At 53.1% G+C, this 27,405-nt stretch overlaps 1 protein-coding gene across 2 annotated transcripts in view; it reads left to right on the forward strand.

Moving 5' to 3' along the window:
* The first annotated feature begins 1,248 nt into the window (after positions 1–1,248).
* The window catches only part of PBX1 (PBX homeobox 1), a 134,053-nt gene continuing 107,896 nt past the window's right edge, over positions 1,249–27,405 (forward strand). Inside the window, exons 1-2 of one of the 2 annotated variants that reach the window (XM_068416966.1) lie at positions 1,249–2,211; positions 4,777–4,850. In XM_068416966.1, coding sequence (XP_068273067.1) covers positions 2,021–2,211; positions 4,777–4,850 — 265 coding nt within the window. In that variant the 5' untranslated portion in view covers positions 1,249–2,020. The remainder of the gene's footprint in view (positions 2,212–4,776; positions 4,851–27,405) is intronic. The other variant, XM_068416964.1, reaches the window with a different exon arrangement.

The following is a 27,405-nucleotide window of genomic DNA, read 5'->3' on the forward strand; positions in this document are numbered from 1 at the left end:
TCAACCCGATGGCTCTTTCCCCAGCCTGTGCTGAGGTCAGGGACCGGGGCTGTGTCTGCCTTCCCTTGCGTTATGAGGGGCCTGGAGCTGGCAACCCTCGGATCTGAGGAACGGACAATCTGATGAAATCACCTCCCACGCAGGAAATTCTTGTTTCACCGTAACTACCTTTCATTTATTTTTTTTTAAATACAAGTTTGCAGGCAAGCCCAGTCCCAGGGCCATCCCTGCTCCCCAGCTGATGTCTACAGTGGTCTTTTTGGCCACGAGACAGTCTCAGATCCCAGGGACCGCAGAAAGGGGCTGGGGATGTCCTTCTTCTCCAGAGTGCCATGACATGGGGACACAGAGGTCTGGATGGCAGTCTTGGTGGCGGTGGGACCTCTGCTAGCTCCCCCTGCCCTGTTTGGGCAGGTGTGGGACCATCAGGCATGGGATGTGGCACCGCAGGCCTGTGTGATGTGCTTGGGAAGGCCCCGCTTGTGGGACCTCGGGGGTCAGGGAAGAGAAGCGAGAGAAACAGCACCCTGAGGAGATGCCGGGGGCTGAGGTGGGAGGGAAGGATCTCCCTGGGGGCTACAGCGGAGCGGGGGACCCTGCTCCCACCGGGGGCGTGGAGCTCAAGTGGGGACAGCATGGGGAGTCAGAGCTGGCTGGGGGGGGCAGCAGCATGGAGGGACAGAGGCTGCCTGAGGGGCGCAGGGGGGCTGTGGGGAGCGGGGAAGGCTGGCCGTGGCGGGGCTAACGGGAGGCGGGAAGGCTGGCTGAGGAGAAGTGGGGGCTGAGGGGAGCCCGGGGGGCGGCGGGAAGGGTCAGGGGAGCCTGGCGGACGGCGGGAAGGCTGAGGGGAGCCTGGGGGGCGGCGGGAAGGCTGAGGGGCACAGCTCTGAGGGGAGGAGAAAGGCGGGCCGGGGCCCGAGCTGGGGCTGAGGGGAGACTCGCAGCACGGCGCATGGAGGCCGGTGAGGCCGGCGGGGGGGCCCGCACGCCGATCCCGCTCAGGCCATCGGGCCGCGCTGCCCCTTCCCCCTCGGCTCGGCGGCCGAGGCCGCTTTAAGGCGCGGGCGGGGCGCGGCCCCCGGCCCACCTCTGAACCCGGAGATTGACGGGCGGCCGCGGCGGAGGCGGTGCTGCCCGCGGGGGCCGGCCTTCCCGCCGCCGCCGCCAATGGGGCCAGGGGGGCGGGGAGGCGCCGCTGCCCCTTCCTCCCCCCGCCCCCCGGGCTCCTCCGTGCCAGTTTGAGGAGTCCGGAGCCGAACAAAAGCAGGCGGCGAGGGCCGGGAGCGGTGCGCGCAGGCCCGGCGGAGCGGGGCGGGGGTGGGCCCCGCTGCCGGCCGCGGAGCGGTGCGGGCCGCCAGCCAGCTCCGAGCCCGGCCTGAGGGTGGGGGAAAGTTTGGAGCCCTCCCCCGGAGCGTGAGGGGCTCCGCCGCGCTCCGGCCCCGGCAGCCCCGGCGCTGCCATCGGGGGCGGCCGCCCCGCTCCGCCCCATCGCGACCGTTGCTGCTGCTGCTCCCGCCGCCTCCCCGGGCGCAGCCCCTGCCCCGCCGGCCCCTGCCCCCGCCGGCCCGCCCGCTGCCTCCCCGGGCGCGGGGCTGCGCTGCCCTGCTTTTGGAGTCGCCGCCGTTTCCCCTCCCTTCCCCGGAACCCCCTCCCTCCCTCCCGCCCTCCTCCTCCTCCTCCCCTCCCTCCCTCCTCCCTCCTCCTCCAGCAGCCAAAGGGATTTTTTTCCCTCTTTCTTTTCTCTCTCTCGCTCTTTTTTTTTTTTTTTGCATTTTTTCCCTCCTCCTCCTCCTCTTCCTCCCATCCGCGGAGCCGGGCGCCAGCGTGAAGGATAAATAAAAAGCGAAGAGGAAGAGGCTGGGGAGGAGGAGGAGGAAGAGAAGAAGAAGGAGGGGGGGGAGGAAAGAAGAAGAAGAAAGCGAGCAAGAAAAGAAAGCGAGGAGCCAGGCGGCCAGCCCAGCCGCGCCGCTCCCGGCAGCCAGGGCAGGAGGCGGCGGCGGAGCGGGGCCGGCGGCCGGCGATGGATGACCAGCCGCGGCTGATGCACACGCACAGCGGGGTGGGGATGCCGGGGCACCCGGGCCTGTCCCAGCACATGCAGGATGGACCAGGCGGGGCGGAGGGGGAGGCAGGCAGGAAGCAGGACATCGGAGACATCTTACAGCAGATCATGACCATCACGGACCAGAGTTTGGACGAAGCGCAGGCCAGGTGAGAGCGGCGGCCCGGCCCCGGCCGGCGGGGAGGGAGGGAGGGGGGGCAGGTGCCGGGGAAGTTTCGCCCCGGCCCGGCCTTTGTTGTCGGGGAGGGGGCTGGAGCATCGCGGGGGGACGGGGCGTCCTGCTGCCGAGAAATCTGGGGAGAAGGGAGGGGAAAAAAAAAGGGGGGGGGGACACGGGTTAATTTTTCTTTCCCCTTCCCCCCCTCCCAACTTTGCGGCGGTTCCCGGGGGTCGCAGCGCCCACAGCCCGCCGGCCCCTTCCCCACCCGGGGTCCCGAACTCGGGCTCGGCCGGGCAGGCGGCCTGGCTTTTCCCAGCTTTTTTGGGGTGGGGGTTAACTGCGGAGGGAGAGGGTTGTTGGAGCAGGCTGGGCGTGCGGGGGGCTCCGCTTTGGGCTCCGCCGAAAGAGGCACAAAGTGCTGCTCCGTTTTTTTAAGGGCGTTAATAATGTTCTTTTTTAGGGCCCTGTAGTGGTGTTATTTTTAAGGCCGTGTTTTTGCGCTTGGAGGGTGCACGCAGAGGCTTTCCTTTTTTTTTTTTTCTTCTTCTTAATTGCAGAGGTGTTTAAAAAGGAGAAAATAAAAAGGCTATAAAAACCGGTAACCAAATTCCCCCCGGCTTCAAGGAGCGCAAACCTAATATGCACCTTCAAAGGCGCCAGCAAAAGTTAAGGGAGGGGCAAAAAAATAATCCCCAAATTGAAGGCACAGTTGAAGGAATTTTTTTTAAAAAAAAGTTGCCCTGAATTGCCTGGGGTACACTTGCAATTTCTTCTGGGCTGCAGAGCTGCTAGGTGTGGTGGCCTTCCCCCTGGCATTCATGCCCCCAGCTGGAGCAGATTGCTAGAATACATTGTTCCTGGAAAAACGCACCGCACAGCCCCCAAACTCGCTAATAAGAACTTCCAGAAGGATAAAAGTACCCCCTGAACCTCAGCTTACATCCTCCCCAGCTTGTATAAAGCTCCCGCTTACCGAAAAGGCTTGTTGCTGCGCTGATCTTATTAATTTTCTTATGTTCTTGCAGGGGCAGAGTAGCTGTTAGGAGGAGGAGGAAATCATGCACTTTCTCCCCGGCCAGACCCAGGGCAGTGAGGGGATCTTCCTTCGGAAAGTTACGGGAATTGTGTGTGTTCCTGCCTGGATAATTTAGTGTAGTTAATCAAATCAATAAAACCAAAGTAGAACAGAGCTAAGAGAAGGCTGTATGGGTTTGCTTTGCTGGACCATTTCAGCTGCTTCCTCACAGTACTTTTTATTATTATTTTTAATGCCGAGCTGCCAAACACACCGTATTTATCAGTGATGTTTGGCTTTGCATTTCCTCCATCCATCCCACTATTGCACAGTTGTTTTGCTGCCTATTTTGTTTTTTTTTTTTTTTAATGAAGTTTTGGGAAGGTGCAAAGTGCCAGTATCATTTGTAAGAGGGCCCCTACAGCATATGTACGTGATTTGTGTATAGCCAAATGTCTGCACCCATCTGGGTGTGCTGATAAGGGGACGCTGTGGTTCTGCGAGGGTATATACCTTTGAGAGACTTCATCAGATATATAAATCTTTTTAACATGTTGTGGGTGGTGGGGTAAGTAGTGTGAATGTTTGCCAGATGTTCACATTGTCTTTCGCGTGTAATTTCGGTTGGTAAACAGAAATCCCGTAACCGGCGCCTGATAGCAACAGCCCTTGATACAACTAAACCCTCGGCTCAATGATCGTATGGCTTCAGAGAAAAAATAAAATCACAGGGTTTCTTTGCCTCAGCGGGCACATGGTGGGTTTTAAAACCAGCCGATTAAAACCGTGTCCCCCCCAAACTCTCTCCTCAAACCCACAGAACGGTCAGCTCTGAAATAACAGCAGCCGCAAAGAAAGGCGTTGAATAGCACGCCCTCCCCTTCCCAGAAGCAGCCGGCTGTGTTTTTAGATGTGTTTACTCTCCCAATGGTAAAGAATTAAATTTTAACACCTGCAAATAAGCTGGGTGTAAGTAGCATGGAGGCAGAGGAGTGGGTTTCTCTCTCCATACGTGCGCGTGTGTCTCTGCGCTCCAACTTGGGCGCTGAAATTCCCCAAATTGACAGCTCTAAGCAGAGGATGTTTCCAGTGCTGGGGCAAGGGGGGGTTTATTTCCCCTCTGCCTTGTAGGGTGAGCCTAATAAAACATATGGCTGGGTTTAATATTGGAGGTGGGGGACGGAGAGAGCCCAGTGCTCTCTCTGTATGGAATAAGACAGTTGGACGGAGCTTGGCTCCCAAAAGCTACTGGCTTCGGCTCGGTGCATTGCCTGGCTCGCACCGGCGGTGGGAGCCGCTCGGTGGCAAAGGCGATTTTCAAGCCGCTACTAAATTGGCGTAATTCATCTCCTCTGCGTTAGGTGGGTGGCTGCTTGCAGCACCGACGCTCAAGTCCTAGCAGGGATGGCAGCGGGGCCGAGGGACTCAAATGTGTCCCCCCCCCCCAGCCTCTGGCACGCACACGCCAGCCAGCGTGAATTTGGAAAGTTGTTCCTTGTGGTGACATCCTAACCTCACCCTCCCCTCTTTTCTCTCCAGGAAACATGCTTTAAACTGCCACAGGATGAAGCCAGCCCTTTTTAATGTCTTGTGTGAAATCAAAGAAAAAACAGGTAGGAAATTGATGCTGTTGGTTCTGTATTATTTTTCTTTTTGCTCTTTGAGGGTTTTGTTCCACCAAGTTTGTGCCCCCCCCGCCCCCTTCCTAATGTAGCAGTATTTAAGTGGGGAGAAATAACTCGCTGGTATTTAATGCTTCTGGCAGTGGACTTGCATGATGTGGTTTGTGTCTGGAAGGGAAAATATTGTGGTTTAATTTCTATTGTATAGCCTCTCTTTATTTATTGCTTTTTCTGGGCAGAAGAAAAAAATCAAAACCCTTGCAATTTCTCTCTTGCTCTAGTTTCTTCTTGAAGACATGGCACTTTTCAAAAAAAAAAAAAATCTGAGTACAGAGTAGGGGGGAAAAACCCAACAAAATGAAATTGTGCAGGTTTACTACTATTACTATTCAGGTAAACATAAAGATTTCTTGCCTTTTTTTTTAAGGAAAGGGTTAAAATGCCTTTGTCTGCCAATCATCCTGGCTAGCTCACGTAAGAGCGAGTTGTCAGTTGCCTTTAGTGAAAGCAATATATTAGATTGTTAGTTACTTTAGGGTACTGTTGTTTTATGGCATGGGGTGTTCTCAGGCTTCTAAAGAAGCTAATGGCATGAGAGCGTTGGTTCTGCCGTTTCCCACTTTCCAGACCTCCTACCATGTACTAACACACTTATAACACATCCCAGGGGGGCATTTAAATTTTAAAAGCAACAATTAAAAAATAGCAGTCATCAATCAAGAGTGATCTTAAACAACAGATGCTCAGGGAAGGACATTTAGCAACATGCACCGCTTATTTATTTATTTGTTGGAATCTTTTTTTTATTATTATTTTTAAATAAAAAAAGGGGGGAATGATGGAAATTTGGCAGGGGGGGTTGTCTCTACTGTTGGGTTTCTGAGCCGACCGGAGGTGATCGGCGGGCTTTTCCACGCCGATCCAGCTGCCTTGTTTTAGCACTCTGCGAAGTACTTGACTTCTCCCCCCCTCCCCTTTTACAACAAGGACTGTAACAGTCAATAATTCATATCTAAACCATATAAGCAAGGGCATGACATGAATGAAAGTGACAATAAATATGATTGCACACCCAGTTGATATACATTGATAGTTACACATAAAAGGGGAACAGCTTTCAGAAACCTGAATCTGAGTGTGGTGTTTTTTTTTCTTTCGTAAATATATATATAAAACCTCCTAGTGTGAGCAGCTGATTGAAAATACAATTACTTGACTCTTGCAATATATATAAAATGACTAAGGGGGCCCTTTGTTAAGCGTTGTTTGTGCAGTGAGTAGCCCAGACAAAGCACCTACCGATGCCATTCGGCTCTCTGAAGTCCTCACGGCTGCGTGGCCGGGTCTGACCTTCCTGAGGAGCCCTTCCCTGTGGAGTCCTTCCATAATATCAGGCAGTGGGTTCGGTATGGGAACCTCTGTAGAGTTCATATGATACAACATGAGGGAGTCTACCTAGAGATAAATTTTATGGGTGGTTTTATAGTCTCTCCCTGGGTGCTACCCCAAAAAAAGGAGCCACCAAGTTCCTTTCCCTCTTTCCTCTTTCTCCTTTTATTTTGTGTGAGCCAAAGCAAATGTTTCTCTGCCTTTTCTCTGTGGGTATTTGATGCTGTGTACGTTGCCCGTGCAGGGGTATTTTTTGGCAGGGTAAATGATTAATCCTGGCTCAGCTTTGCTGTCGGTGCAGTTGCAAAGTTAGGTGATGGGGAATCTGCTAGGACCAAAGCTGGCGGGAAATCCAGGTGACCTCAGGGATGCCGTGGGGTCTTGGCGAGCTGGGGAGGGATGGGGAGCTGTACATATCCGTGACGCCTGGGTGTGATAATTCCTTTCTGCTAAGTAAAATCAAAAGAGATGGTATAGGGCGAGGCATGCTGATGGTAATAAAGGATATTCAGGTGTGGACTGGGGCTGTCTTAAATTTTTTTTTTTTTAATTTTATTTGTTGCTGTTGTGCCTGGTTTACTTGGCTACAGGGCTGCTGTACAGAGGTCTCTGAAGAGGTTGAATCTTTTGGAGTGTTGTTTATCTACCCTCGGATAGGTTTACGGTGAATTATTTTACTTTGCAAATTCAAAGACCTCCTCCCCTCTCCCCCATCTGCATCCCCCAAAGTCACACTTTGTAAGGAAGCAAACAGCCAGATGGTTTTATTTTATTTTTTTTAATTATTGCTTTGTGGGCCCAGTGCTAGGAGGAAGTTAGCCTTGTTTTTTCTGAGGGTGCTGCCTGCTTCTGTTTGCTTCCTCCTTCCTTGTGGGCAGCGGCGTGAAAGTTGAGGCAACTTGTCTCTTCCCACTTTCCCTTTTGCTTCCCAGATTTTTGCATGTGTTGCGTTTGAAATCCTGGTGATTGTTTGTGGTCACTGGTGGGTGTTTGAAAGTGCGTGCGTACATCTTCCCCCCCGGCGTTACGATGTGCAGAAATGTGCGTTCAGTTACCCCGCTGCCTGATTTAAGTGACTCCAGAGCCGTACGGAGACTTTAGCACCGTCTCTTGCAACATTACGGCTAATATTTCATAGCGTTAACGTTGTCTTGAGCAAACCCAAAGTGTCCATAAAGTGCTCAGAAAAAGAGGTCGTCTGTATTGGCCGGAGAGTTCCCTTCTGCACTTGGGCTCTTCAGTTATTTTTAAAGCATTTATAAACACTTTAAAAAAAAATAATAATAATTTTTTAAAAAGCTCGGGGGTTGTCTTTTGTCTGCAACCTGGAGATTGTTTCTTTTGGGGTGATGTCTGTTTAAAAGTAATAGAAGTTGGGAGGTTTGATCCGATGGGAGCACGTAGCAGGGGAAAAAAAATTGCCGCTTAAATATACGTATGAGTTGTCGGCGTTCATTTGGTGTGTTTTCACTTGCTGTTGGTCGCTTTGTTGCGAGGGAAGGGGCAGGACTGCCTTCAAATGGCTGGCTGGCTTTTTGGAATAATAATTATGGAAATGGGAGGCATTGTTGTCCTAAATACAATTGATTCCTCCGTCAATAGGGATTGAAATTGGAAATTGCATTGCTGATTTATAAAAAGTTTGAAGGCAGGGGCTCTGTCTTTATGGCCTTTTCCCCCCCCCTTGTTTTTTTTCCTCTTTCTCTTGGTATGTTTTTTTTTTTTAAGCTGTTCTCTGCATGAGCAGAATAGCTAAGCAGAAGAATCAGGCAAGGCGTACGCAGACGTGGGGTCCTTGGATGGCAAACTGGAAAATATCTGCTGTCAAAATGCAGCAGCATCTATTTCAGCTGTGAGCCTTTCCCAACTCCCATCTCGTTCGGCGGGGACCGGTGGGGAGAGGCTGAGCGCAGGATATATGGCCATTTAATCTGATTCCTCCTCCTTAAGAGCTTTTCCCGTCGTTTCACTTTCTCTGCTCTTTTGGGGGAGGTGAGGGCATTGGGCAAATTCGACTTCTTAAAAAGACCCTGACTTCATATTTGAAATCCCCTGATTTTTATTTTCTTACCTCCCTTGCTCTTCTGTGTTGAAAGAATTCAGGTTTAAGAGAAAAATGTACGTACCACCAATGGGGGGAATTTACGAAGTGGAATATTTATAGACAGCACTGATTAGCTGTGCAATTGTTGTTGAATAATGGGTTTGTTTTTTTTTTTTAATTTTAGAACATAATAGCTATATAAGGTGCCTCTTAGCTACCTTTCCCTGCGCATTATCTTCACCAAACTTAACTCAAATCAGATCTTTGGAGGAGGTAGGATTTTTTCCCCTTCTTTTCTTCCTTAACACCCCTTTGTTCTCTCCAGCTCTGTGTTCAATTAACACCCCCATCGCAGAACTGTAGTCTTTTTTTTTTTTTTAATGTCTGTTACTGTATTTCACTTCTGACACCTCTCTTATTATTCTTGCCTGCTATTTCTCTTTAATATAGCAATTACGATACGGGGTTTCTTTCTTTCTTCCTCCCTCCTTTCTATTTCCCCCCTCCCAACTAAAGCCCCACCAAGAGCAGCACAGGGAGAAGAGGGGCAGCAGTGGTGGATGCAGCACCGGTGGTTTTGGGGTGCGGGGTGGAGCTGTAAGCGGGATGTGCTGGCAAGCCCAAGGACCCTTGAATGAAGTTTTTCACAGGGCAGGATGGGGTGGCTCGCTTGCTTTCACCCCCCCCAGCCCTTCTCTAGGGTTTCAAACCCAGCCCTCCCTCCTATCCTGCATTTCCACCGAGGTTTCCTGAGGTGCAGGGGAGAGTTAAACACCCTGACTGGAATTGCAATGCGATTCTTGCACCTAAGGCTTCATTCTGCTTCTGCAAAAGCTCATCATGAAAGTGCTTGGGCTCCGGCCCTGGAGGATTGGGGTCCCTGCTCTGCTCTCAGCAGGTCCAGCCCTTGCCCGGCTGCTCTCCCTCCTGCCGTTCAAAGGGGAGGAAGCCTTTGCTTTGATATTTTTTTTTCTTCCCCTTCAGTTGAAACACTTTGAAGGCAAAAGTGATGCTTCTGTCTCCCAGCCGGGCAGGGTCTGCTGGGTCTCTTGTGTGGCTGCGCGGGAGGGGAAGTGAAACATTTTGGGAGAGCAGGGCCTCCAGCCGGCCAGTGCTGCCCAAGGAAGCCTCTTTGCAGCTCACAATTAAATTGTTTCCAGAAACCTGATGTCTTTGAGGGAAAGGAGGGGAGGGAATGTGCAAAGGGATAGTGTGGAAGGGAAGATGTTGTCTGGGAGACCTTGGCTTGGTGGAGGGCTGTGTTACCACCAGTAACACCTCTGGGGACTGGCTGGGAGAGGATGAAAACCAGTTCACCCTGATGGGAAGGAGGACGTGTCCCAGTAGGTCCCAGTGGCTGGAAGGAGCAGCAGCCTTTTCCAGAGCACAGGGTCTTCAGGGTTGGACCTGTGACACTGCAGCAAGTCCTTTTTCTGGGCATTCCTCTTCCAGCACAGCGTTGTCCATCGGGGACCTGCTGGGGATGGATGGCTTTGGAGTAACATACTTGCAGGGAGATTTCTCTTTTTCCTTTTCAATTTTATATTTTCTTGCTCTCCCCCGTAGCATGTGGTTGGAGCTCTTTGAAAGGAGCAGCTTTAATTAGTTTAATCAAAATTGGCCTCCTGCAATCCTCCAGGGGAGGAGGTGGGAAGCGTGGGGCTGCCAGTGGGCTCTTCCTCCACCTCCTCCCCCTCAGCCCTCCTGGCAAAGCAGAGAAACCAGGCCCAGCTCCGGCACGACGTTACCGCTCCTGAGGGACTCCCCACAATTTGGGGAGTACAGGAGCAAGCTTGTTCGATTTTTGTTTCAAGGCTTATTTTTTGTGTGTGCCTAATGTTGAGTAAGCTTTGCTGTAATTGCAGTGGACCGGGAGGATGCTCTTGGGGGGTCTGCTGGGTCCTGTTGCTTCCTGCCCCATCTGTTTTCTCTGGGGGATGGATGAGCTCGTACTCCTGCCCCAGATCCCAAGTTCCCAAGTCTCCTAGCCTTTGCTTGCACCAGCCTCCCCTGGCAGCAGGTTTTGGGTAGTGGTGGCCATTGGGTGCATGTGTCTGGGGAAGGAGGGTGCCAGGAAGATGCCGTGCCGGCAGTCCGCTCTGTGGGTGCTGACAGCGCTGGGCACGGTACAGAGGAGAGGGAGTCTTTGTGCTCAATTAATGTGTGCTGGAAAAATATCTGTATTAACCCTGGGGGTGCGTAAATAACAGCTAACAGAGCATCCTCTTATGTGAACATATTAGGTGTCTTCCCTGCTGCCATGGGTCTGTCTCCACTCCATCTCCCCTTACCTCCAAATGGTTTTGGCAGCAGTCGAAGTGCTGTGGGTTAGTCCAGGGAAAAGAGATCTTGTTACCAGGCCTTGTAGCTCCAAACGAGAAACTAGGAAGATCTTTCAGGCCTAAATTTCTCCAGGGAAAAGTGGTTCAAGTTCCCTCATTTGAGACCTGCAAAGGGATTTCCCCCTCGGAGCGCCGACTGTCTGCGAGCAGAGCTTTTCTAAATGATCTCAAATGTTAGATTTATTCCTGTTAGCAGGCTCGCGTGCTGCGTGCCGGCCCTGTGTTTGAGGGCAGCGGCTGTAAACAAAACACAGAGAAACTCTGAGACAATTTCATCGTGGCTTTTTTTTTTTCTTTCTCCCGTCACAAGGAAATTACTGCACGCAGCGATTCTTTAGGGGAGCAGGGTGGTGGTTTAAACGTCAATGGTTTCGTTTGCAGTGATAGACTAGGCTGTGCTGCTGGTGGTGCTTCTGCTGAATCAGAGCTGGGGATTTTGGTGGGGAGAAGGGAGGAATATGGGAATCCTCCTCTGCCTTTGGTTAGGCACCTCGTTTCCCAGTTCCTCCTTCAATCCAGGAGGTGCTGCCTTCTCTGCTAATGAAGCAAAGGGTTTCATGATCTCTTGGAAATGTGCTGTTAAGCATTTTACTAGTATTTTTTCCTTCCAGCACTTAGCGTTGGGGTGTTTTGGGAGGCAGGTGAGCCTGTCCTGTTTGCTCTGTGCTCTAGAGGGGTGGTTTGCAGCTGGTGTGAAATACCAGGTACCCAGTGGGAGCAGGGGGTCAGTTTGCATCTGAAGATGTGATATTTTCTTTTTTTCCACCTTCTTTTTTTTTATTTTTTAATTTTTTATTCCTGCCTTGCGTTCCCTGGGGCAGTTTACCTATACAGTGAGTTTCACTCTCCTGGTAACACGTGCTTTGCTTTGCTTTGTTTTGGGGGTTGCTTTGGGGGAGGTGGGCTGCGCAGCCCTGGCTCCACGAACCCCTGAGCAAGATGCCACCGCCGAGCTCGGCGCTTCTGGGCTGAATCTTTGGACTTCTGGGTGCTGGGCAGGGAGAAGTGATGCTCCCTTGCCCTGCAAGGATGTGTGCTGTACAGCACCTCGCACAGGGGGGACTCGGTGCTGGGTTGGGGTTTGGAAGGAGGTAATGTGATTTCCAGCAATGGATCTGGTTAATAATCTCCAGCAGCTTCTGTATACTCAGGGGCTGCTTGTATTCCCAGCCAGGTGTTTGCAGACCGGATCAATATGGCCCTATTTGCATGGGGCTGTCCATAATCTAATAAACAAACCTCAATCTGTGTCCTTTGCTTTCCCCAACCATCCACTCAGAGATGATCCCGGTCCAGTTGGACTGGCAAGTGTTCCCTGAGGCGGGTGAAGCTGTCTATGAACAGTGCCTGATCCCTGGGCTGCCAGCCTGGGCTCGCACGTGGCACCTCAACACTACCAGTGGGTTCAGGGCACCATGCGATACCCTCTACCCCAGCTTTTTGGGCTCTCTGGATGTTTGTAGGTGCTGTGTGGTGCTTTTACAGACTGTCACCTCCTCAGCGTGCTCCAGAGGCATCAGGATCCGGAGTTTTCCATGAAATCCCTCCTCTTGCCATATCGCCGTTGGGGAGCATCTGCTGGGAACGCTGTTTGAAACCAGAAATGATGGTTGTGCGGGCTGGGTGGTCGGCGGCTTCTGCTGAAAACTGTCTCGGAGGCGTTGTGTCCCCCGGCGACTTAAATAATACAAGGTGGCGGGCGGTATAGGGATAAATTACAGAGAGCCGTGGCCTGGGGAGGCTGTGGGCTGAATACATTAAAGCGTGGTGTTGTCAGGCCGGCCGCGGGGCTGAGGAGGGACTCGGGTGATGCTTTCTCCCAGTGCTGGGGGATTGGTTGGGCTGGAATTATTGGTTTGCAGCTGTGTCAATTTAAAAGAAAAAAAAAAAAAAAGCACTGAAGAATTAAATCTCTTGGCCTTGTGTTTGTGAGCCCTGCCCCTGTATTTTTTTCTTAAGCTGGAACAGAAAGCTGCCTTGACCGGCTCCTTTTCGTGGTGGTGGAGGCGAGGCGGCAGGAGAGCCGGCAGCCCGATGGAGGGGATGGCTGCTGGGGGAAGCAGCTGTGCCTGCTGAGGAGCTGTCGCTGCTTCTTGGTGTTTTGTGCAGGGCACCAGCACAGATAATAGAAATCCCCCCTGACACCTTGAGCGAGCAGCGTGTTGTCACCATCCTCTCCCTACCCGGCCTTTTATTTATAGGAGAAGCCTTACCCAAAATAGCTTTTTTTTTTTTTGCTTGGCCTAAGCTGACGGGCTCTTTCCCACCCCCCCTTTTTTTTTTTTTGGTAAATATACTGATAAATTGAAAACCCTTGGAACAGGCAGTGCTGTGAGGAGCCACACTAATCTAAAATGATAACTTTGCCATTTTACGTCAGCCTTGGTGAAAAACGAGCGGAGCTGCCTTTGCAAGTGGGATCAGCCTGTCTAAATGCTGGTGGCTGGATTTTTGTTTCTCGCCCGAGTGCGAGCCCAGAAACTCAGTTCATCATTTCCACGTCCCATTTTTGGTTTTACAGGCAGCGTTTTGTAACGCCACGTTTGGCCCAGCCTGGCTGGCCTGCCTGTCCTCGTTATCAGAAGAGGAAAATCAAGTTTCTCTCCTGGTTGGATAACATTTTCAAATACCAGAGTGATGTTGATTAGCAAAATTAGCAGTGGCAGGTTAACCGGCAAAAATACCCTTCCAGTTGCAAGGTGTTCGTTGCTGGTCGCTGCTCCTTCCCCGGGTCCAGCAGTCCCCATCCCGGACACGACTCCCCGGCATGGGGATTTTTCTCTCTTCATTCACCACAACTGTTTCCTTTGACATTTGATATTTACAAGGCTGGAGCCAAAATGAAAGCGAATCTGCCCATAACTCTCCGAAATGTGTCTTTCTAATTTCACCATTAATGTTTCAAAACCCGAGCTGCTGGTGGGTGTACCTTTGCTTGTTTACATACATCCTTTTTTTTCTGCCCTGTGCAGCGATTCTCTGGTGAAACATAAAGAATGATACAATACCTGCAGCCTCTGGATCGATTGATCTCTGGCTTTAAGCTTTGAATTTGGCTTTTAACTCTAAGTCTCTGATTTTAAAAGGTTGCAAGTGTTTTAACTTAGTCTTTTGTTTGGGAGGGGGATGTTTATATGCAAAATTATTATTGCAATAATATATTGCTATTATTGCAAGAATATGTTTATTACAAACCTCGAGACAAAAGGCACAGTTCACAGGCCAAAAGCAATGGGTAGGAAGGAGTCGCAGCCGTCGATCCTGATTTCACAGCACAGGACACAGCCTTGCTGGTATGTTTTGTGTGAAGCTTGTGCTTTCCAGAAGAGCATTTGGTCTTGTGTAGGAAAGTTGCAGGCAGTGGGACATGCTCCACCACCGTGGTGGAGGTGGTGTTTTGAAGGGCGTATGACCCTTGCTTACAAGGAGCCACCTATTTGTTTCTGATCTGAATTTTGTCAAGCTTCTGGCTGCCGCGTTGTGCTGCGCTGTGCGTGCTGACAGCGAGGAGCCTGCTGCGGCCCTGCTCCCAGCGCAGTCGCGTGTCGGGGGGGAGCAGGTGGCAGGAATGGTGTTTTCGGTGAATGTGTTATTGCCCCGGAAAATCTTGGCTGTTAGATCTGGTCAGCAGATGTGAAGTGTCTATCGGTATCGGCGGTGGGAAGGGGAGTTGCAATATACTTTGCTAATGGAGAAAAACGCGAGGATTCCTGATTTACGCTTTCGGCGATGTGAAATGAAGCCCTCTGACGTGCTTTGCTCAGCAAGCTCTTAGCAGACCGCTGCTTCCTCCCTACTTCATGCAGATTTTTCCAAAGAGGCTGTCTCTTGGCTCTGTCGCTGGGTGGGCAGAGGTGGCTAGGGGGCACGGAGCCCCTTAAATGCATCCAGAGGGACAAAGCATCATGCACGGGAGCAGGGAGCGAGCAGCGCCCGCTGTAGCTCACTCCAAAGCCCCGGTGCAATTCTGTCCCCAAGTGGCTGAAAAGGTCATTTAATGCAATAGCAAATGTTTAATTTATTATTTTTTGCACTCCCTTAAATAATCAAATTAGCATCCTTCCTCTTGTACGGGAGCTTCTGGAGAGGGCGTCCCAAGAAGGATTATCTGTAGGAGCGCCTGGGCCTGGGCTGCTCCTGTCCCGAAGGTCCCCGGCTGCTATTTGCACATCCCGGGGTCTGACTGCCGCTGGCATTTCCCCTGTTGGGTGGAATTTACTTTCCACCCAGCGAGGGTATTGGGTAACATTTGCGCACCTGGGCCGCTTAAGCTGCAGAGGGGCTGGGGGGATGCGGCAGAGAAGGTCAGGGTCTCTGCTTCCCTAACAGGCAGGAGGGAGTGGGGAAAGCGGCTGCTGGGCCCTGCGTCCTCTGCCTGGGCAGCAAGCAGGAGGGGGAAAACCACATTATGTAGCGTGATGGTACCTGTGCAACCATCTGGACCCTGCTCTGATGTTGGGTGGATGCAGGGTTGGCCCTGGCCATGGAGAGCTCAGACCCCACCCGGTTTCCTCTTGTGGTGGATGGATAGGTTGGGCAGCTGCATCTGGTCAGTGGGTGCTTGGTTGTTTTTTATTGTGGCAAAGGGTGTAGCATTTCCATTTGGATACGTTTGCAGCGTGTGCCCAGGAGACACACAGCCTGGGGTGGGATTTCTCCTTAGAAATGGCTCTTCTGCACCCAAGTCTAGAAAACCGTGGGGTCCTGACCCATGGGCTCTTGGGGGTAGGACAACACGTGCAGCAGCATGATGGCGTGGATGGAGATAGAGGGAGACTATCCCAAGGGCAAACGGGGATTGTTTACTGTGAAAAACCCACAAGTAATATGGAAGGAGATAGGACACAGCAAGGGGTGGTGATAGCGGAGGTCCCTGGTCTTTCCATGCTCCTGAGGTAGGTGGCCTTCCACGTGGGTGGAAGGACAGATTTTTTTTATTTCCCCCCCCCCCACCCCCTTCCTTTTTCTGATGTGTTTGGTTAGGCTTTGGAAACGTCCTTTGGCAAAGGCAGAGTGCCTGGCTGGCTGGGTGCTCGGAGGGCTAACGGCCAGGGCAAAGGGTGAGTGCCAGGATGGCCCTGATGGCATGGTGCTTCTAGCCTGGTTGGGAGCTGTGGGCATGGCTGGTGGCACGTGCCGGTCCTGCGTGCCGTGGCACGTGGCTGCGGGCAAGGGTGGCAGACGGACCTGCTTCCTCATCCATACGTAGGCTGCGAGTGAGAAAGGAGCTGCGCGATTAGGAGAGGTCCCTGTGGCTTGTGTTTGAAAGGAGCTCCATTAGGATAATTTTTAAGCTCCTGTTTAATCAGAAGGCCATCTCCTCTACTGAGGAAGAGGGAAACCGCTTGCACGGGCCCTGCGAGTCGCTGGGGTGTGTGGTGGGTCTCCGGTCCCTTTCGATTTTTTTATTGCTTTTGTTTCACCCTTTGGGGATGCTGGGTTGCTCCCTGGAGGCAGCTGGGCTTCCATCCAGCACCCTGGATGCTCTCCTTCCTTGGACAGCTCTTTCCAAGGATCTCCTTGGCCTCTCGGCCATCGCACGTAGTCAGCAGCCTGCTGCCTTCCTCTTGCCGTATCTCCTCCCTCTACGCAGGCACCAGTGCTGGGTCTGACCCTGGGCAGCAATTGCCCTCGTGGGCTCCCGAGGGGAGCCCAGCCCTGCGGCTCTCCTAGGCTGAGTGAGGAGCGTGGAGGAGACCTAAATGAAGAACAAATGAGAACCATATAGAGACAAATGGGAATCAGATTTAGGAAGCAGACGAGACAACCCTTTGGAAGGGGCAGGGAGGCTGTTTGCTTTAATCAGTCTCCTTGGGTTTCAGGCAATAATAGAGCAGATTTGTTTTCTTCTACCTTCTCTTCCCCCAGCCCCCTCTCTTTCCCTCTGTTCCTCTTACTTGCTGTTCTCAAAATCGCCCTGGATCCAGCAGCACCAGCATCTCCTCCCTGAGCTCCCTGCTTCTGTAAATGGGATTGCTGGCCAATCCAGCAGACATCTTGTCCATTTTTTTCCCCTTCTCCTTCTGTCTAGTTCTCCCTGTTGGGAGCTTGTTGCCCTGAGCTAGGCTGCCTTGGCCGGGCCTCTGGGGACAGGTCCCTCCTACTGCCAGAGGAGGTTTTTGGACTTCTCTGGAGCAAGCAGTGAAGCAAACTCCTCCAAATGGGCTGAGGTTTTCTCTGTGGAGTCGATTTATCCTGGCATGTTCCACTATGTAATTTAGAGGCAGTCCCCAGGGACTGGCCGTGCTTGGAGGAGACCAAAGTTTCTCCGTTGGAGGTCTTGGGCAGTGCCTACAAGATGCTCGAGTTACCTCCTACCATGTGCTTCTCTGGGATGTGGTGGTGGCTGGAAGGAGGACCCTGTGTTCCTGGCTGCCATGACAGGTTATTTCCCTGCAGAAATGCGTTTCCTTCCCCTTCCTCCCTCTCTTCTCCCTGGTCATCATCTTGATGCGCAGCAGGCGGATCTTGGGAGGGCTGGGGCCGTACATAGCTGTGGGTCAGTGAAGCAGAGTCTTTGATCCCTTCCACTTGCAAGAGTCCTGGTGGTGAGTAATCATCTTCTCAAGCAGAGAGGCCAGGCTGGAGCTGGGATTAGCTATTCCCATGACCATCTCTGCAGCTCTGTCTCCTGCGCTGGGCACCACGCAAGGGATGAGGTTTCTCCCACCTTGGGGGGGAACACGTGCCCTGCCTGCTGCTGTGTGCCTGGTTGTGGAGGGCTCACCAGTGCCTTCTGCAGCTGGGCTACTTCTCCCGCCACGCAGGGCTGTTGTGGTTGTGTCCCAGGCAGAGCTTTCTCATACAGAGTTATTTTTCTATTTGCTGGTGGTTAGTAGAGAGACAGGGGATCCGGGGTAACCTCTGGCACATTCTAGTGGATTGTTTTCAGGTGCTTTCCTGGGTTTTGTAACCCACTTAATCTCTGTCTTATGTAGGGTTCCCTGTCCTGGAGAGCACTCTGCTGGGATGTGCTAGGAAGGCTGGTGGTGAACAGCCTCCAGTATGACCCTTAGACTTCCAACTGCTTGTCCCTCAGGCAGAGGCTCAGGGTGGCAGAGCCAGCACTGTGTTCCCAGCTGGCCGTGGGGCTGTGGGTCCCCTCCTGTGTTCAGTGGGTGATGCTGGTGCGGCATGGTGGGGTGGTTTGTGTGGGGCACCCTTTGCCTCTTGTGAACACTGCAGGATCACACGTACAATTGCAATCGTTTTCCTGCGTGTCTCGGCACATCTCGCGCGTTGGCTTTGCCGATAGTCCTCGATGGAGGCTGTGTCCGATCCCGGTGCAGGCATCTTAGCTGCTTGGCAAGAGCCGTTCGGCAGAAAGTTTGTGATGGCTTTGCCTAGGAGGGGCTGATTTAATTAATGTTTGCAAGACTGCCACAGGGCTTTCCAGTTGCAAAGTGGTTTGGCTTTGGTCTGAAAAGCAGAGTGAAGCAAAGGAGCCGAGCGTGCCCTGCGGTGGCTTTTCCAGGTCCCTGAGATCGGCACAAGGGAAATCGCCTCCGTTGCAGCATAGGGTGAGCCTCCTCCCTTGTTCAGCACAGCAGAAATCGTGGTTGTAAACCTTCACCCCTGGTAGGTAACCACGCTGTGGGTAGTTGTCTCCCCCAGCTTGTGCAGGTGGGTGCCTGGGGGGCCAGGGGAGCACACGGGTGCTGCAGCGCCTTGGGTGCACCCCAAAGCTCCTGTCCTGCACTGTATTTCATCTTCCCTTGCTTCCAGAGAGGTCTGTGCATAAGGTACTTCTTGTTGCTGCCAGCAAACTTCCCTTTAACTGTGCCACGGTGGGGCTTTTTTTTTTTTTAAATATTATTTTATTAGGAAATTCCCATTTGGTTGCTTTAAAAAGCAAGCCCTTGTGGCTGGCCCCTGGCCCGCCGCTAACAGATTTGTTTGAGAAAAGGCTGCGTTGGCATCCTGCTTTATTGAACATGCCTCCTGGGAAGGCGGTTTGAATATCCTTCTGTCTCCTCGGAGCAGGGAGCTCTCAGGACTGCCTGCCGCCATGGGGATGGGCAATGCTCTCCTCTCCCTTTCCCTCCCACCCCTTCCCCTTGTTGAAGCCTCCCTTTTCTTTTTTTTTTTCCTTTGGAGGAGAGAGAGTGCTATGCACGGTGCGTCCGGCTCCATGCGGCTTTTCTCTTTCCCCACGGAGTTCATCCAAAGTTCGTATCCAGACGATGAACAAAGTAGCTCAGACCTTTTCCTGACTCCTCACCCTTTGTCCTCATCACTTAGTGACAGACAGGAATCAAATGCCACAGACAGGCTGACGGGACAGGGCTGTGTGAAAGTCCGAGGAGGAGGAGTGGAGCAGCACTGGGGAGATTGGGGCTCATGTTTAAACTCTTCTCCCCCTCCCTGGGTAAAGAGCAGAGCTGCTTTTGCTTTGAAGGGCAGAGGGGGGGTGCAGCTTTTTTTTTTTTTTTTTTTTTTGGCAGAAACCAGATAAATTTTTAGCAACAATAGATGCAGGGAAGAAGGACCGGATGAGTTAGCCTCAGTGTTTAGCACTGGGTGTGCCTCCCGTCGGGAGCAGGGGAAGGAAGGGGCTACGGGCTGTTACGGATCGGTGGGATGGAGGCTGCTGCTCTGCCTGCATTGCCTCTGCTGGAACAGGAGGCTTTGCCGTAGGGAAGAGGGGGTGCATGGTCCCCATCCCCGTCCATTTACAAGGGCTGCATTGTCCTGGCTTGGTCTGGGCTTGGCTTGGTCTTCTATCTCATCCAGCTTCAGGGTTCCCCTCTGAGCAGTGGGTGGTACCCACTGAGGGTGCAGGGGAGTGGGGTTTAGTGTCAGAGGCCTCCCTGTGCCTGCGGGCAGTATGTGCAGGCTGGTTTAGCTGGGCAGCTGCCTGGGTTGGGCTTCTCACTACTACCAAAAGATGGGAAGGGACCGTTTCCCAAGCTGGTGTTCAGGGTGCTCAGGAGACTTGGTTCAGCCTGTCAGGAAGGGAAAGGAGCAATTTAGCCTGTTTGTTCGTTAGCACTTGTCTAACTCATTCAGCTGTCAGAATTGGGATGACTCCTGATGGGTATTTATCCATCTTCCAGATGTCCTCCCCACCATTCACCTTCCTTCCTTTTTTTTTAATTAAAAATAATGACAACTAGAATGTCTGGAAGTCCCAGCCGAGGAAAGGATGGCAGCACCTCATGGCAGAGATTTTGTGGGGGCTTTTATGGAAGCTGGGTTGGCTGTAGCACCAAGTTTGGCAGAGGTTGGAGAGTAAGAACCTCGTAAGCCTTCAGGCAGAGGAGATCTCCACAAAATGTATGGTGACCCTTTGCTCAGAGCTGTTCCTCAAGAGGTGCTGTGATCCTGCAGAGATGTGCTGGGCCAGGGCTGTCCTTCAGTCCTGGATCTTCTCATGACCGAATGTCTCACATCTGTCTCTGGAAAGAAAGGACCCTCCCCTTGGTCTCCTAAGGGATCCTTCTGGTACAGACAAGTGGCTGCAGCCTCCCATAACATGTTATCTGTTAAAGTCTCTGGAGCAGGCTCCAGGGATGTGGTGTGAGGCAGGGCTGGGGGCTTTGCCTGCTCGGGGGCCACCCTGTTGGCAGGGAGATGTGGATATCCCTTGTGTAGACAAACTCCGTGCCTGGCTTTCAAGGCACGGGTGTGTGATTGGGCAGGGAAGGGAAACACTGCTGTCAGAAAAGGACTTGCAAAGGAGCATTTACATTTGGCCCTTAAATCCTGGGAAGTGCCGTGAAAGCTGTGGGTGCGCGGAGCATCTCTTGGGTTGTCTGCACGTGGAGAGAGACTGCTCACGGTTTAAATGAGCAAGAGCAGTGTTGTCTCCTCTGTTGGCAGAGGAGAAACCAACTTGCTCAGCAAGTCCCAGGACCGAGCAGGGAGCTGGGGCGACCAGCTCGCCCCAAGGCACGGCAGGTTGAGTCTCTGTCCCCAGCCCTGGCTGCAGCATCCCACATGGCTCCAGCCACACTCATCAACCACAATGGCAGCCGGGGCCGCTTGCAGGGGTCATCTCGGAGGCGGCAGGAAGGGGCTACTGAGGTCCAGGTTTTGCCCTCTTTTTGTTTGCTGATTTTGCAGAGCTTGCTGATCTGGGCCCTGGCCAGCTCTTCTGACTCACAGGAATCATCTCACGAGTCTCCTACACCCTCCATTACCTGATCCGAGCGCTTCCCGGCGTGTCGGCTCTCGCCGCCGTGCCATCGCGGAGCAGCGGCCGTGAAGGGAGCTGCGCATTTGTGCAGCGTGTGTCCGCCGCAGGCCGCTGTGGCGTGCGGGGCTGGAAGGGGCCGGAGCCTGGGTCTCCTGTCACCCCTTTCAACACAGGCTCCCTTTGCTAGGGACCATCTTTCCTGACCCCGCAGACGGTCTTTAAAAGTCTTTAGAGACATTTGCTCTCTTTGTGAGGCAAAGTAAAGACCTCCTTGCTTGTTAAGAGGAGCAAGCTTGGTGGCTTTGTTTTTTTTTTTTCCCCTGTCCCCTGCGCTGTGTTGCTGGTAGCAGCAGTACTGGATGCTGCAGGAGGTAGTTTGGGGGGTCCACTCACCTCTCCCCTGGTTGCTGTAGGGCTGCTGTGTTTCTGTTCATAAATGCTGCAGGTCGGGCGTGGAGGAGGACTGTGGCGATGAGAAAGATCTTTTACTGTCCACAGGCTCCTTCCAGCACTCCCTGTCTCTGGTAAATGCAGGCGGTCAGCAGGAGGTGACCAGAGTTGAGTCAAAACTCCATGCGCTGATGCTGCAAACCCTGAGATCCCTGTTGAGCAAAGGCGGGCGTGAGACACGCTTGCAAATCCCCCACGTTGCAAGCTGGGATGTCTCCTGGAGCTCCTGGCTTGCCAGTCGTGCTGGGAATTTTTTTTGCAGGTGGCAGTTACCTCCTCACCCCTGCAGGGAAGCAGCTGGGGCGTGTTCCCATCCCAACCTCGTACCCCTGTGAGGTGCTTGGTTTGGCAAAGGGCTGCTGTTGCATCAGACCGAGCCGTGCTCAGCAAGCACGAGGATCGCTCAGAACTGGTTCGATATAGTGGCTCCTCCGAGGGCTTGGGGAGGTCTGTGTTTTTTGTGACTTGTTTCCATGTGCCACACGTAAATTTCTTTCCTGTGGGTCCTGGTGACTTGCAAGGTTTGGGTGTTTGGTGGCTTTCTGGCCTGTGGCTGCCAAGCCTTGTGTGGTGGTGTGCAAGCAGTTTGCATCTTATATTATGTTTGCAGGTACCTGGTGGAGAGCTCAACAGAACAGGAAGGTGCTGGTTTGGTGTGATGGGGGGCTCACATCCCCGGTGAGCTGTGGAGCAAACCTCTCCTATGGACTGGGTGACTGTGGACAGCCCAGCTTGGTGCAGTGGCAGGAAGGTGTTTTGGGGCTCAGCTGAGCAGTGGCTGGGTGGCTTCTTGTGTGACAAGGAGCTGTCGAGGTGCCTCACCTGACTGGTCCCCCATGGAGAGGGGAGTCCTGGGTGCCCGAGGAGCGGGAGCAGGCTTCTGCAGGACTGGGTGTTAGAGAAGCAGCACTCACTCCTTCTGCAAGGAGGGGAAAGACAGCGGTGGGGTGTGCTCCTCTGGGACAGTGGCTGAGGTTTGAGTCTCCACTAGCCTCAGCCTTGCACTTGTGGGGCCTCAGTGCAGCCTGTTGCTAGAAGGGGAAGGTGGTGTCCTGACAATGCTCTCCCAGGTGACTTGGGCACTGATGTTTTACCACCTCTTCAGCAGAGCTGGAGTCCCAGGGCTGATAAAAATTAGCCACTTGTTTGCAGTTGTGGGCTTCCCCTTGGCAGGAGTCTGTGTTCATGGGTCCCCTCGTCCATCAGCAGGGATTTGGGGTGTGGGGGATGCCTTGATGCGTTCCCTGTTGTGCGTTCCAGCCTCATCAAGTGCGACAGTGTCCCACAAGATGTGTGATCGGTGCCGAGCTGGCCCCAAAGCTGAGGTCTCTGGCCATCTCCCCCTACCCCTGCTTGCCTCCTCCATGGTGGTGCCTTTGTCAGCTGGCCAGGAACCCGCAGGGCCGCAGCCAGCCTCCCTGGAGTGCCAGCGATGCGGTGTTCGGTCCCGGCCCCCCTCCCTGCCTCTGCCCCAGCATTTATCAGCAACCTCCCTTCCCTCCCAGCCGCCAGATTCTTTCTCCGTGCCGTCATCCTCCGGCCAGAAGCCGCCCCGTCCCCGCTCTCCCTCCCTCCCTCCAAAACCAGCCCAGAACTGCTGGGCAAACATTTCGCCTGTTGTTATTACAGTATTCCCATCTGCATACTTAGTCATAAACCCCTTTTAATTCCAGCCTTTTTCTGGGGCGGGGTTAAGAGTTCAAACCCATCATTTTTCTTTTGGGGCTGGAGGCTTACAAAAGCAGCCCGCGGCGAGATTGTTCGGGAAGACGAGGCCCGAGAGCGAGTTTAGGGGGAAGGAAAGGGGAAGGGGATGGTGGGGAGGGGGGGTTGCGCACCGGGGTGCTGGCTGTGCAGCCCCCTCTCCCTGGGGAAGGCTTTGGATGAGGTTTGTGTGGGGCTGGCCGTGGCAGGGGGGTGCTCTCTGCCAGCCCCCCCTTCTTTCCCCTTCCTGCTGCTCACTGGGAAGCCAAAGGTGGATGGGGCTGGCCCCTTGGCAGGGAGGCGTCGAGTCAAGTCGTGCTGCTGCTGGTCTTGCCTCGTTTGCCGGAGTGTTTGAGTAATGGAGCTCCCAAAGCTGGAGAGGAGCGTTCCCAAGCGTGCAGGGAGGGGAGCAGCCCTGGCTCTGTGTGAAGGCCCCTCCAGGAGAGCCCCCCAGGCACAACGTGATGCCACTGACGCTTTAGCCATGCAAAGGATGCTGACAGGCTCCCTTCGCCCAGCTCACCTTGTCCTTACATTAAAAGGCTGTCTCCTCCTGGGTTGGGGTGGTGAGGGTCCTGCTCCAGCAGCACTGGCTGTCCCTGCGCTCACCTCCCACCCTGTGCAGGGATGAGCCTAGCTGTCTCTGCATCTCTCCCAGAAAGCATTGGGGTCTGTTGCTTGTGGGCCTACGTGGGCTTAGTAGGTGGCTATAGTAACTCTTCCCTCCTCCCCTGTGGAGCCCGGGTGCTTTTAATTCCCTCTGTGGCAAAGGTTCCCAGATGCTGGCACTTCCTACCACCTTGATGTCACCCCATCGTGAGGTCTTCCCACCCTCCATCCGTTCTTCTGTGACCTGGGTGGTGTGGGCAAGGCAGCGGGGGGGCAGAGGGCTTGTAAGGACGATACTTAATTCCTGCGCAAGGTTTGGTGGCTGAGTCCTGCCCGTACCGTCGCTGCAGAGCCCCCGGGCTGGATGGTGACCTGGGTCCGGTGGGAGATGCTCCTTCCTCCCTCTCACCTGTTGGAGATGCCACGCCACATCCCTGCGGGATGGGGTGTGGACCAGTTACGGTTTATGGGCTTGAGAGGCATTGGCATCTTCTTTGTGTCTTTAGGCAAGATAAGGTCTTCTCCCCCCCCCACCCCCAAATTAAAGGATCTTGAGGAGCAAAAGGAATAATAATAATGTGTATTTGGGTTGGCAGAAACGTTGTACAAATTTGTGCAGCTCAATTTCCCAGCATCTTTCAGTAAAGAAGACTCTCTTGCTTTGCTTTTGGGAAGCATAAAAAAGATGGAAGCGTCTTATTTTTACATTTTTGAAATTAAGTCTTTGCCTTTTTTATTAAAAGTATTTCTCTGAAATTTGACTTCAGTTTTATGTTACAAGTACCTTAATGACAAATTCAGCTCTTGAGTGATACTGTTTAAAAAAAAAAAAAATGCTGAAAGAACAGGTATTTGGGCAGTTCTGTTTGAAAGTTACTCAAAGGCGGATATGCCACAGTGAAGTTTGCAGGAGCAACCTCTGCTGCTCCTCTCTCTGCATATCCCACCGTTCGATCTGTGGTTGTTACCCCTTTTGGACTGTGTGGTGGCTTATCATATGTAGTTTTTCCCCCCTGCTTTTCTTAGATGCACAGACTGAGGGTTTCATGAACAGCCACAGGAGAATAATCTAAACAACATGCTCTGTATTTTTAGCAGATCAGGGAGAGGCTTTCTTAAAAGCTTGCCCTGGTGTAGGTGGGCACTGTGATCTTGCAGCTGTATGTAGGTGGGTGCAGTTGCAGGGCTATCCCAGGTGGGATGAGCGGTCTGGATTTGCATCTCAATTAGCTTTACTGCCTGATCCCCTGAATTGCCCTGAGAGCTGCACTTCTAGGTGGAGGGATTTTTAATTTTTTTTTTTTTCCTGTGTGGATGCTGGATGGCTACTAAGCTGCTGTAGAAGGAAGGGAGCTTGTCGCACGAGAACTTTGGGTTTAGCCCCCAATAATCTCAGAGGCATTCATCCTTCTGGCCTGAACAGTTTGGTCTCCTGAAGTGATAAGAGTCAGCATGTGTCAGACCTGCACTTTTCTTTGTGCAAGTGCAAGGGTGGAAGGGGAAAGGCCCCTCTGTGAGCACCATGGCTTGTGAGCCTTTCCACACGCCTCTGCCGTGGGGAGCAGGAGGGGGAGCGGGTGGAGCTGGAGGCCTGCGATGGCTTTTTCCAGTGGCGAGCATGCCCGGGATTGTGTGCTCGGAGCGCGGGGCTCTGCCTACCTGCCCTCTGCGTGCTTGGCAAGCCATGGCTTGCAAGGCATGGCAGGTCCTGCGCGCGGGCTGCATTGCTCGCTGCGTCCTCCCCCTCCTGCCCTGGAGTGGAGCTGGGTGGGTCGTGGCCAGCCACCCACTGCGTTTGCCTTTCTCAAGGGGTGCTGCTCAGCTTTGCAAAGCCGGGTGCTGTTCTTCCCCCTCTGCTGCATGGAGTTTTGGAAGGGAGTTTTCCTCTCTTGTGATCAGAGGCAGCAGGTGCTTTGCTGAGCCATGCTGGGTGCTTGGGGGTGCCCGAGCAGAGGCTTTGCAAGGTGCGCACAGTGTTCAACAGACCTGTGTAGCTTCTTGCTACAGGCCAGTGGTGTCCTGGGGTGCATTAGGAAGAGCGTGGCCAGCAGGTCAAGGGAGGTTCTCCTCCCCCTCTACACTGCCCTGGTGAGGCCACACCTGGAGTGCTGTGTCCTGTTTTGGGCCCACCAGTTCAAGAAGGACAAGGAGCTACTGGAGAGAGTCCAGTGGAGGGCTACAAGGATGATCAGAGGACTGGAACATCTCTCTTACGAGGAGAGGCTGAGGGAGCTGGGTCTGTCTAGTCTGGAGAAAAGAAGACTGAGGGGGGATCTTATAAATGCTTACAAATACCTTAAGGGTGGGTGTCAGGAGGATGGGGCCAGACTCTTCTCAGTGGTGCCTAGTGATAGGACAAGGGGCAACGGGCACAAACTGAAACATGGGAAGTTCCATCTAAATATGAGGAAAAACTTCTTTACTTTGAGGGTACCAGAGCATTGGCACAGGCTGCCCAGGGAGGGTGTGGAGTCTCCTTCTCTGGAGATATTCAAGACCCGCCTGGACACGACCCTGTGCAACCTGCTTAGGTGAACCTGCTTTAGCAGGGGATTGGTCTAGATGATCTCCAGATCTTCCAACCCCAACCATTCTGTGATTTTATGAAGCTTACGTCTCGAAAAAGGGACTGGCTGGCCTGCCTGGTGTGGGGTGGGAGAGCAGGCTCAGCCCTGCGCGGGAGCCAAAAGAGGTGTAGGTTTGGTTTCTGGGCACAGCATGTTGTTGAGTGGTGCTGGTCAGGTCACTCTGCTTCCTTGCTGGCCTGCCTGTGTGATGGGAGCATCTGCATCTGCAATCTTACGGCTCTTTGATCGATTAAAGCAGCTCAGATTGTTGCAGAGAAAAGAGCCTGCCTGTTGTCCTCTGCCTGCGGCCTCGCGTTGTGCAGCGAGGGTCTGGCTGTGTGACGTGAGTCCCATGCCTTTACTGGCAGGGACTGGGTGATCCCACCCAGGAGAGGAGCGCTGGTGAAGGCAGTTTTGTATTTTGTTCTGGGGAACAGAGACCGCTGATCTCGGAGGTGTTTGAAACCTTTCCCCATTCTAACATCTCCGTCCACAAGGCAGATGCATCCTCGGGATTTGGGTATTTGCAGGCGCCGCTTGCCCAGGGTGCCAGGGCTGTGCGTTGCAGCACCATCTCCTACCTCCCGCACAGAGCTGCCTCCAGCAGCAGGAGAGCTGATGTGTGGAAAGGCACTGGGGTTACGTGACCTACGTCTGAAGATTTCATTAAATCAGGATGAATTTTGCGCTGTTTGTGTGTGTGGTTTCCCATTCTTTTGCACACGGGGGCCTTGCCTGCCCCAGGAGTTGGAAACATGCAATACACACACTCTCCTCCTGTCTCTCTTTTTGTTTTTTGTGTTGAAAACGAGAGGGCTTGTGAGATTTCTCCCCTCCCCGCGCTCACCTGCACCTTTTGCCTTTCTGCTGCTGGGTGCTTTAATTTCAGCTGACGAAACAGCGTGCCAGTAAATCCTGGGAGAGGTCGCCCCGTCACATGCCAGCCCCGGGACGGGGGACGCGCCATCCCTCTCCCTCCTTCCCATGAGCATGTTTCCATCGCTGCTCCTTCAAGCTCTCTCCCTCTCTTCTTAAAGTGCTGCTTGTGTAATTGTTGGCTGTTTGTCCGCTAATGATTATAAATTAGCGGCCGAGTGTATAAAAAGTTAATGAAGTTCTGTCGGTGGAACCATTACGCCTTCCCAGGCTGGCACGTACAGGTCGGCCGAGCCGGTAAGAAAAGCCAGACACCGAGTCCGGCCTTTCAGGGGATCAGGTTTCAGCTCGCTCGCTCTTTCCTGCTGGGTTTTTTTCTTGCTGAATGGAGCCAAAGTTGAGCGCTGGGAATGCCAAAAAGGTGGCA

This window comes from Nyctibius grandis, chromosome 21 (assembly GCF_013368605.1).
Source record: "Nyctibius grandis isolate bNycGra1 chromosome 21, bNycGra1.pri, whole genome shotgun sequence".
In the NCBI taxonomy this organism is placed as follows: Eukaryota; Metazoa; Chordata; class Aves; order Nyctibiiformes; family Nyctibiidae; genus Nyctibius; species Nyctibius grandis.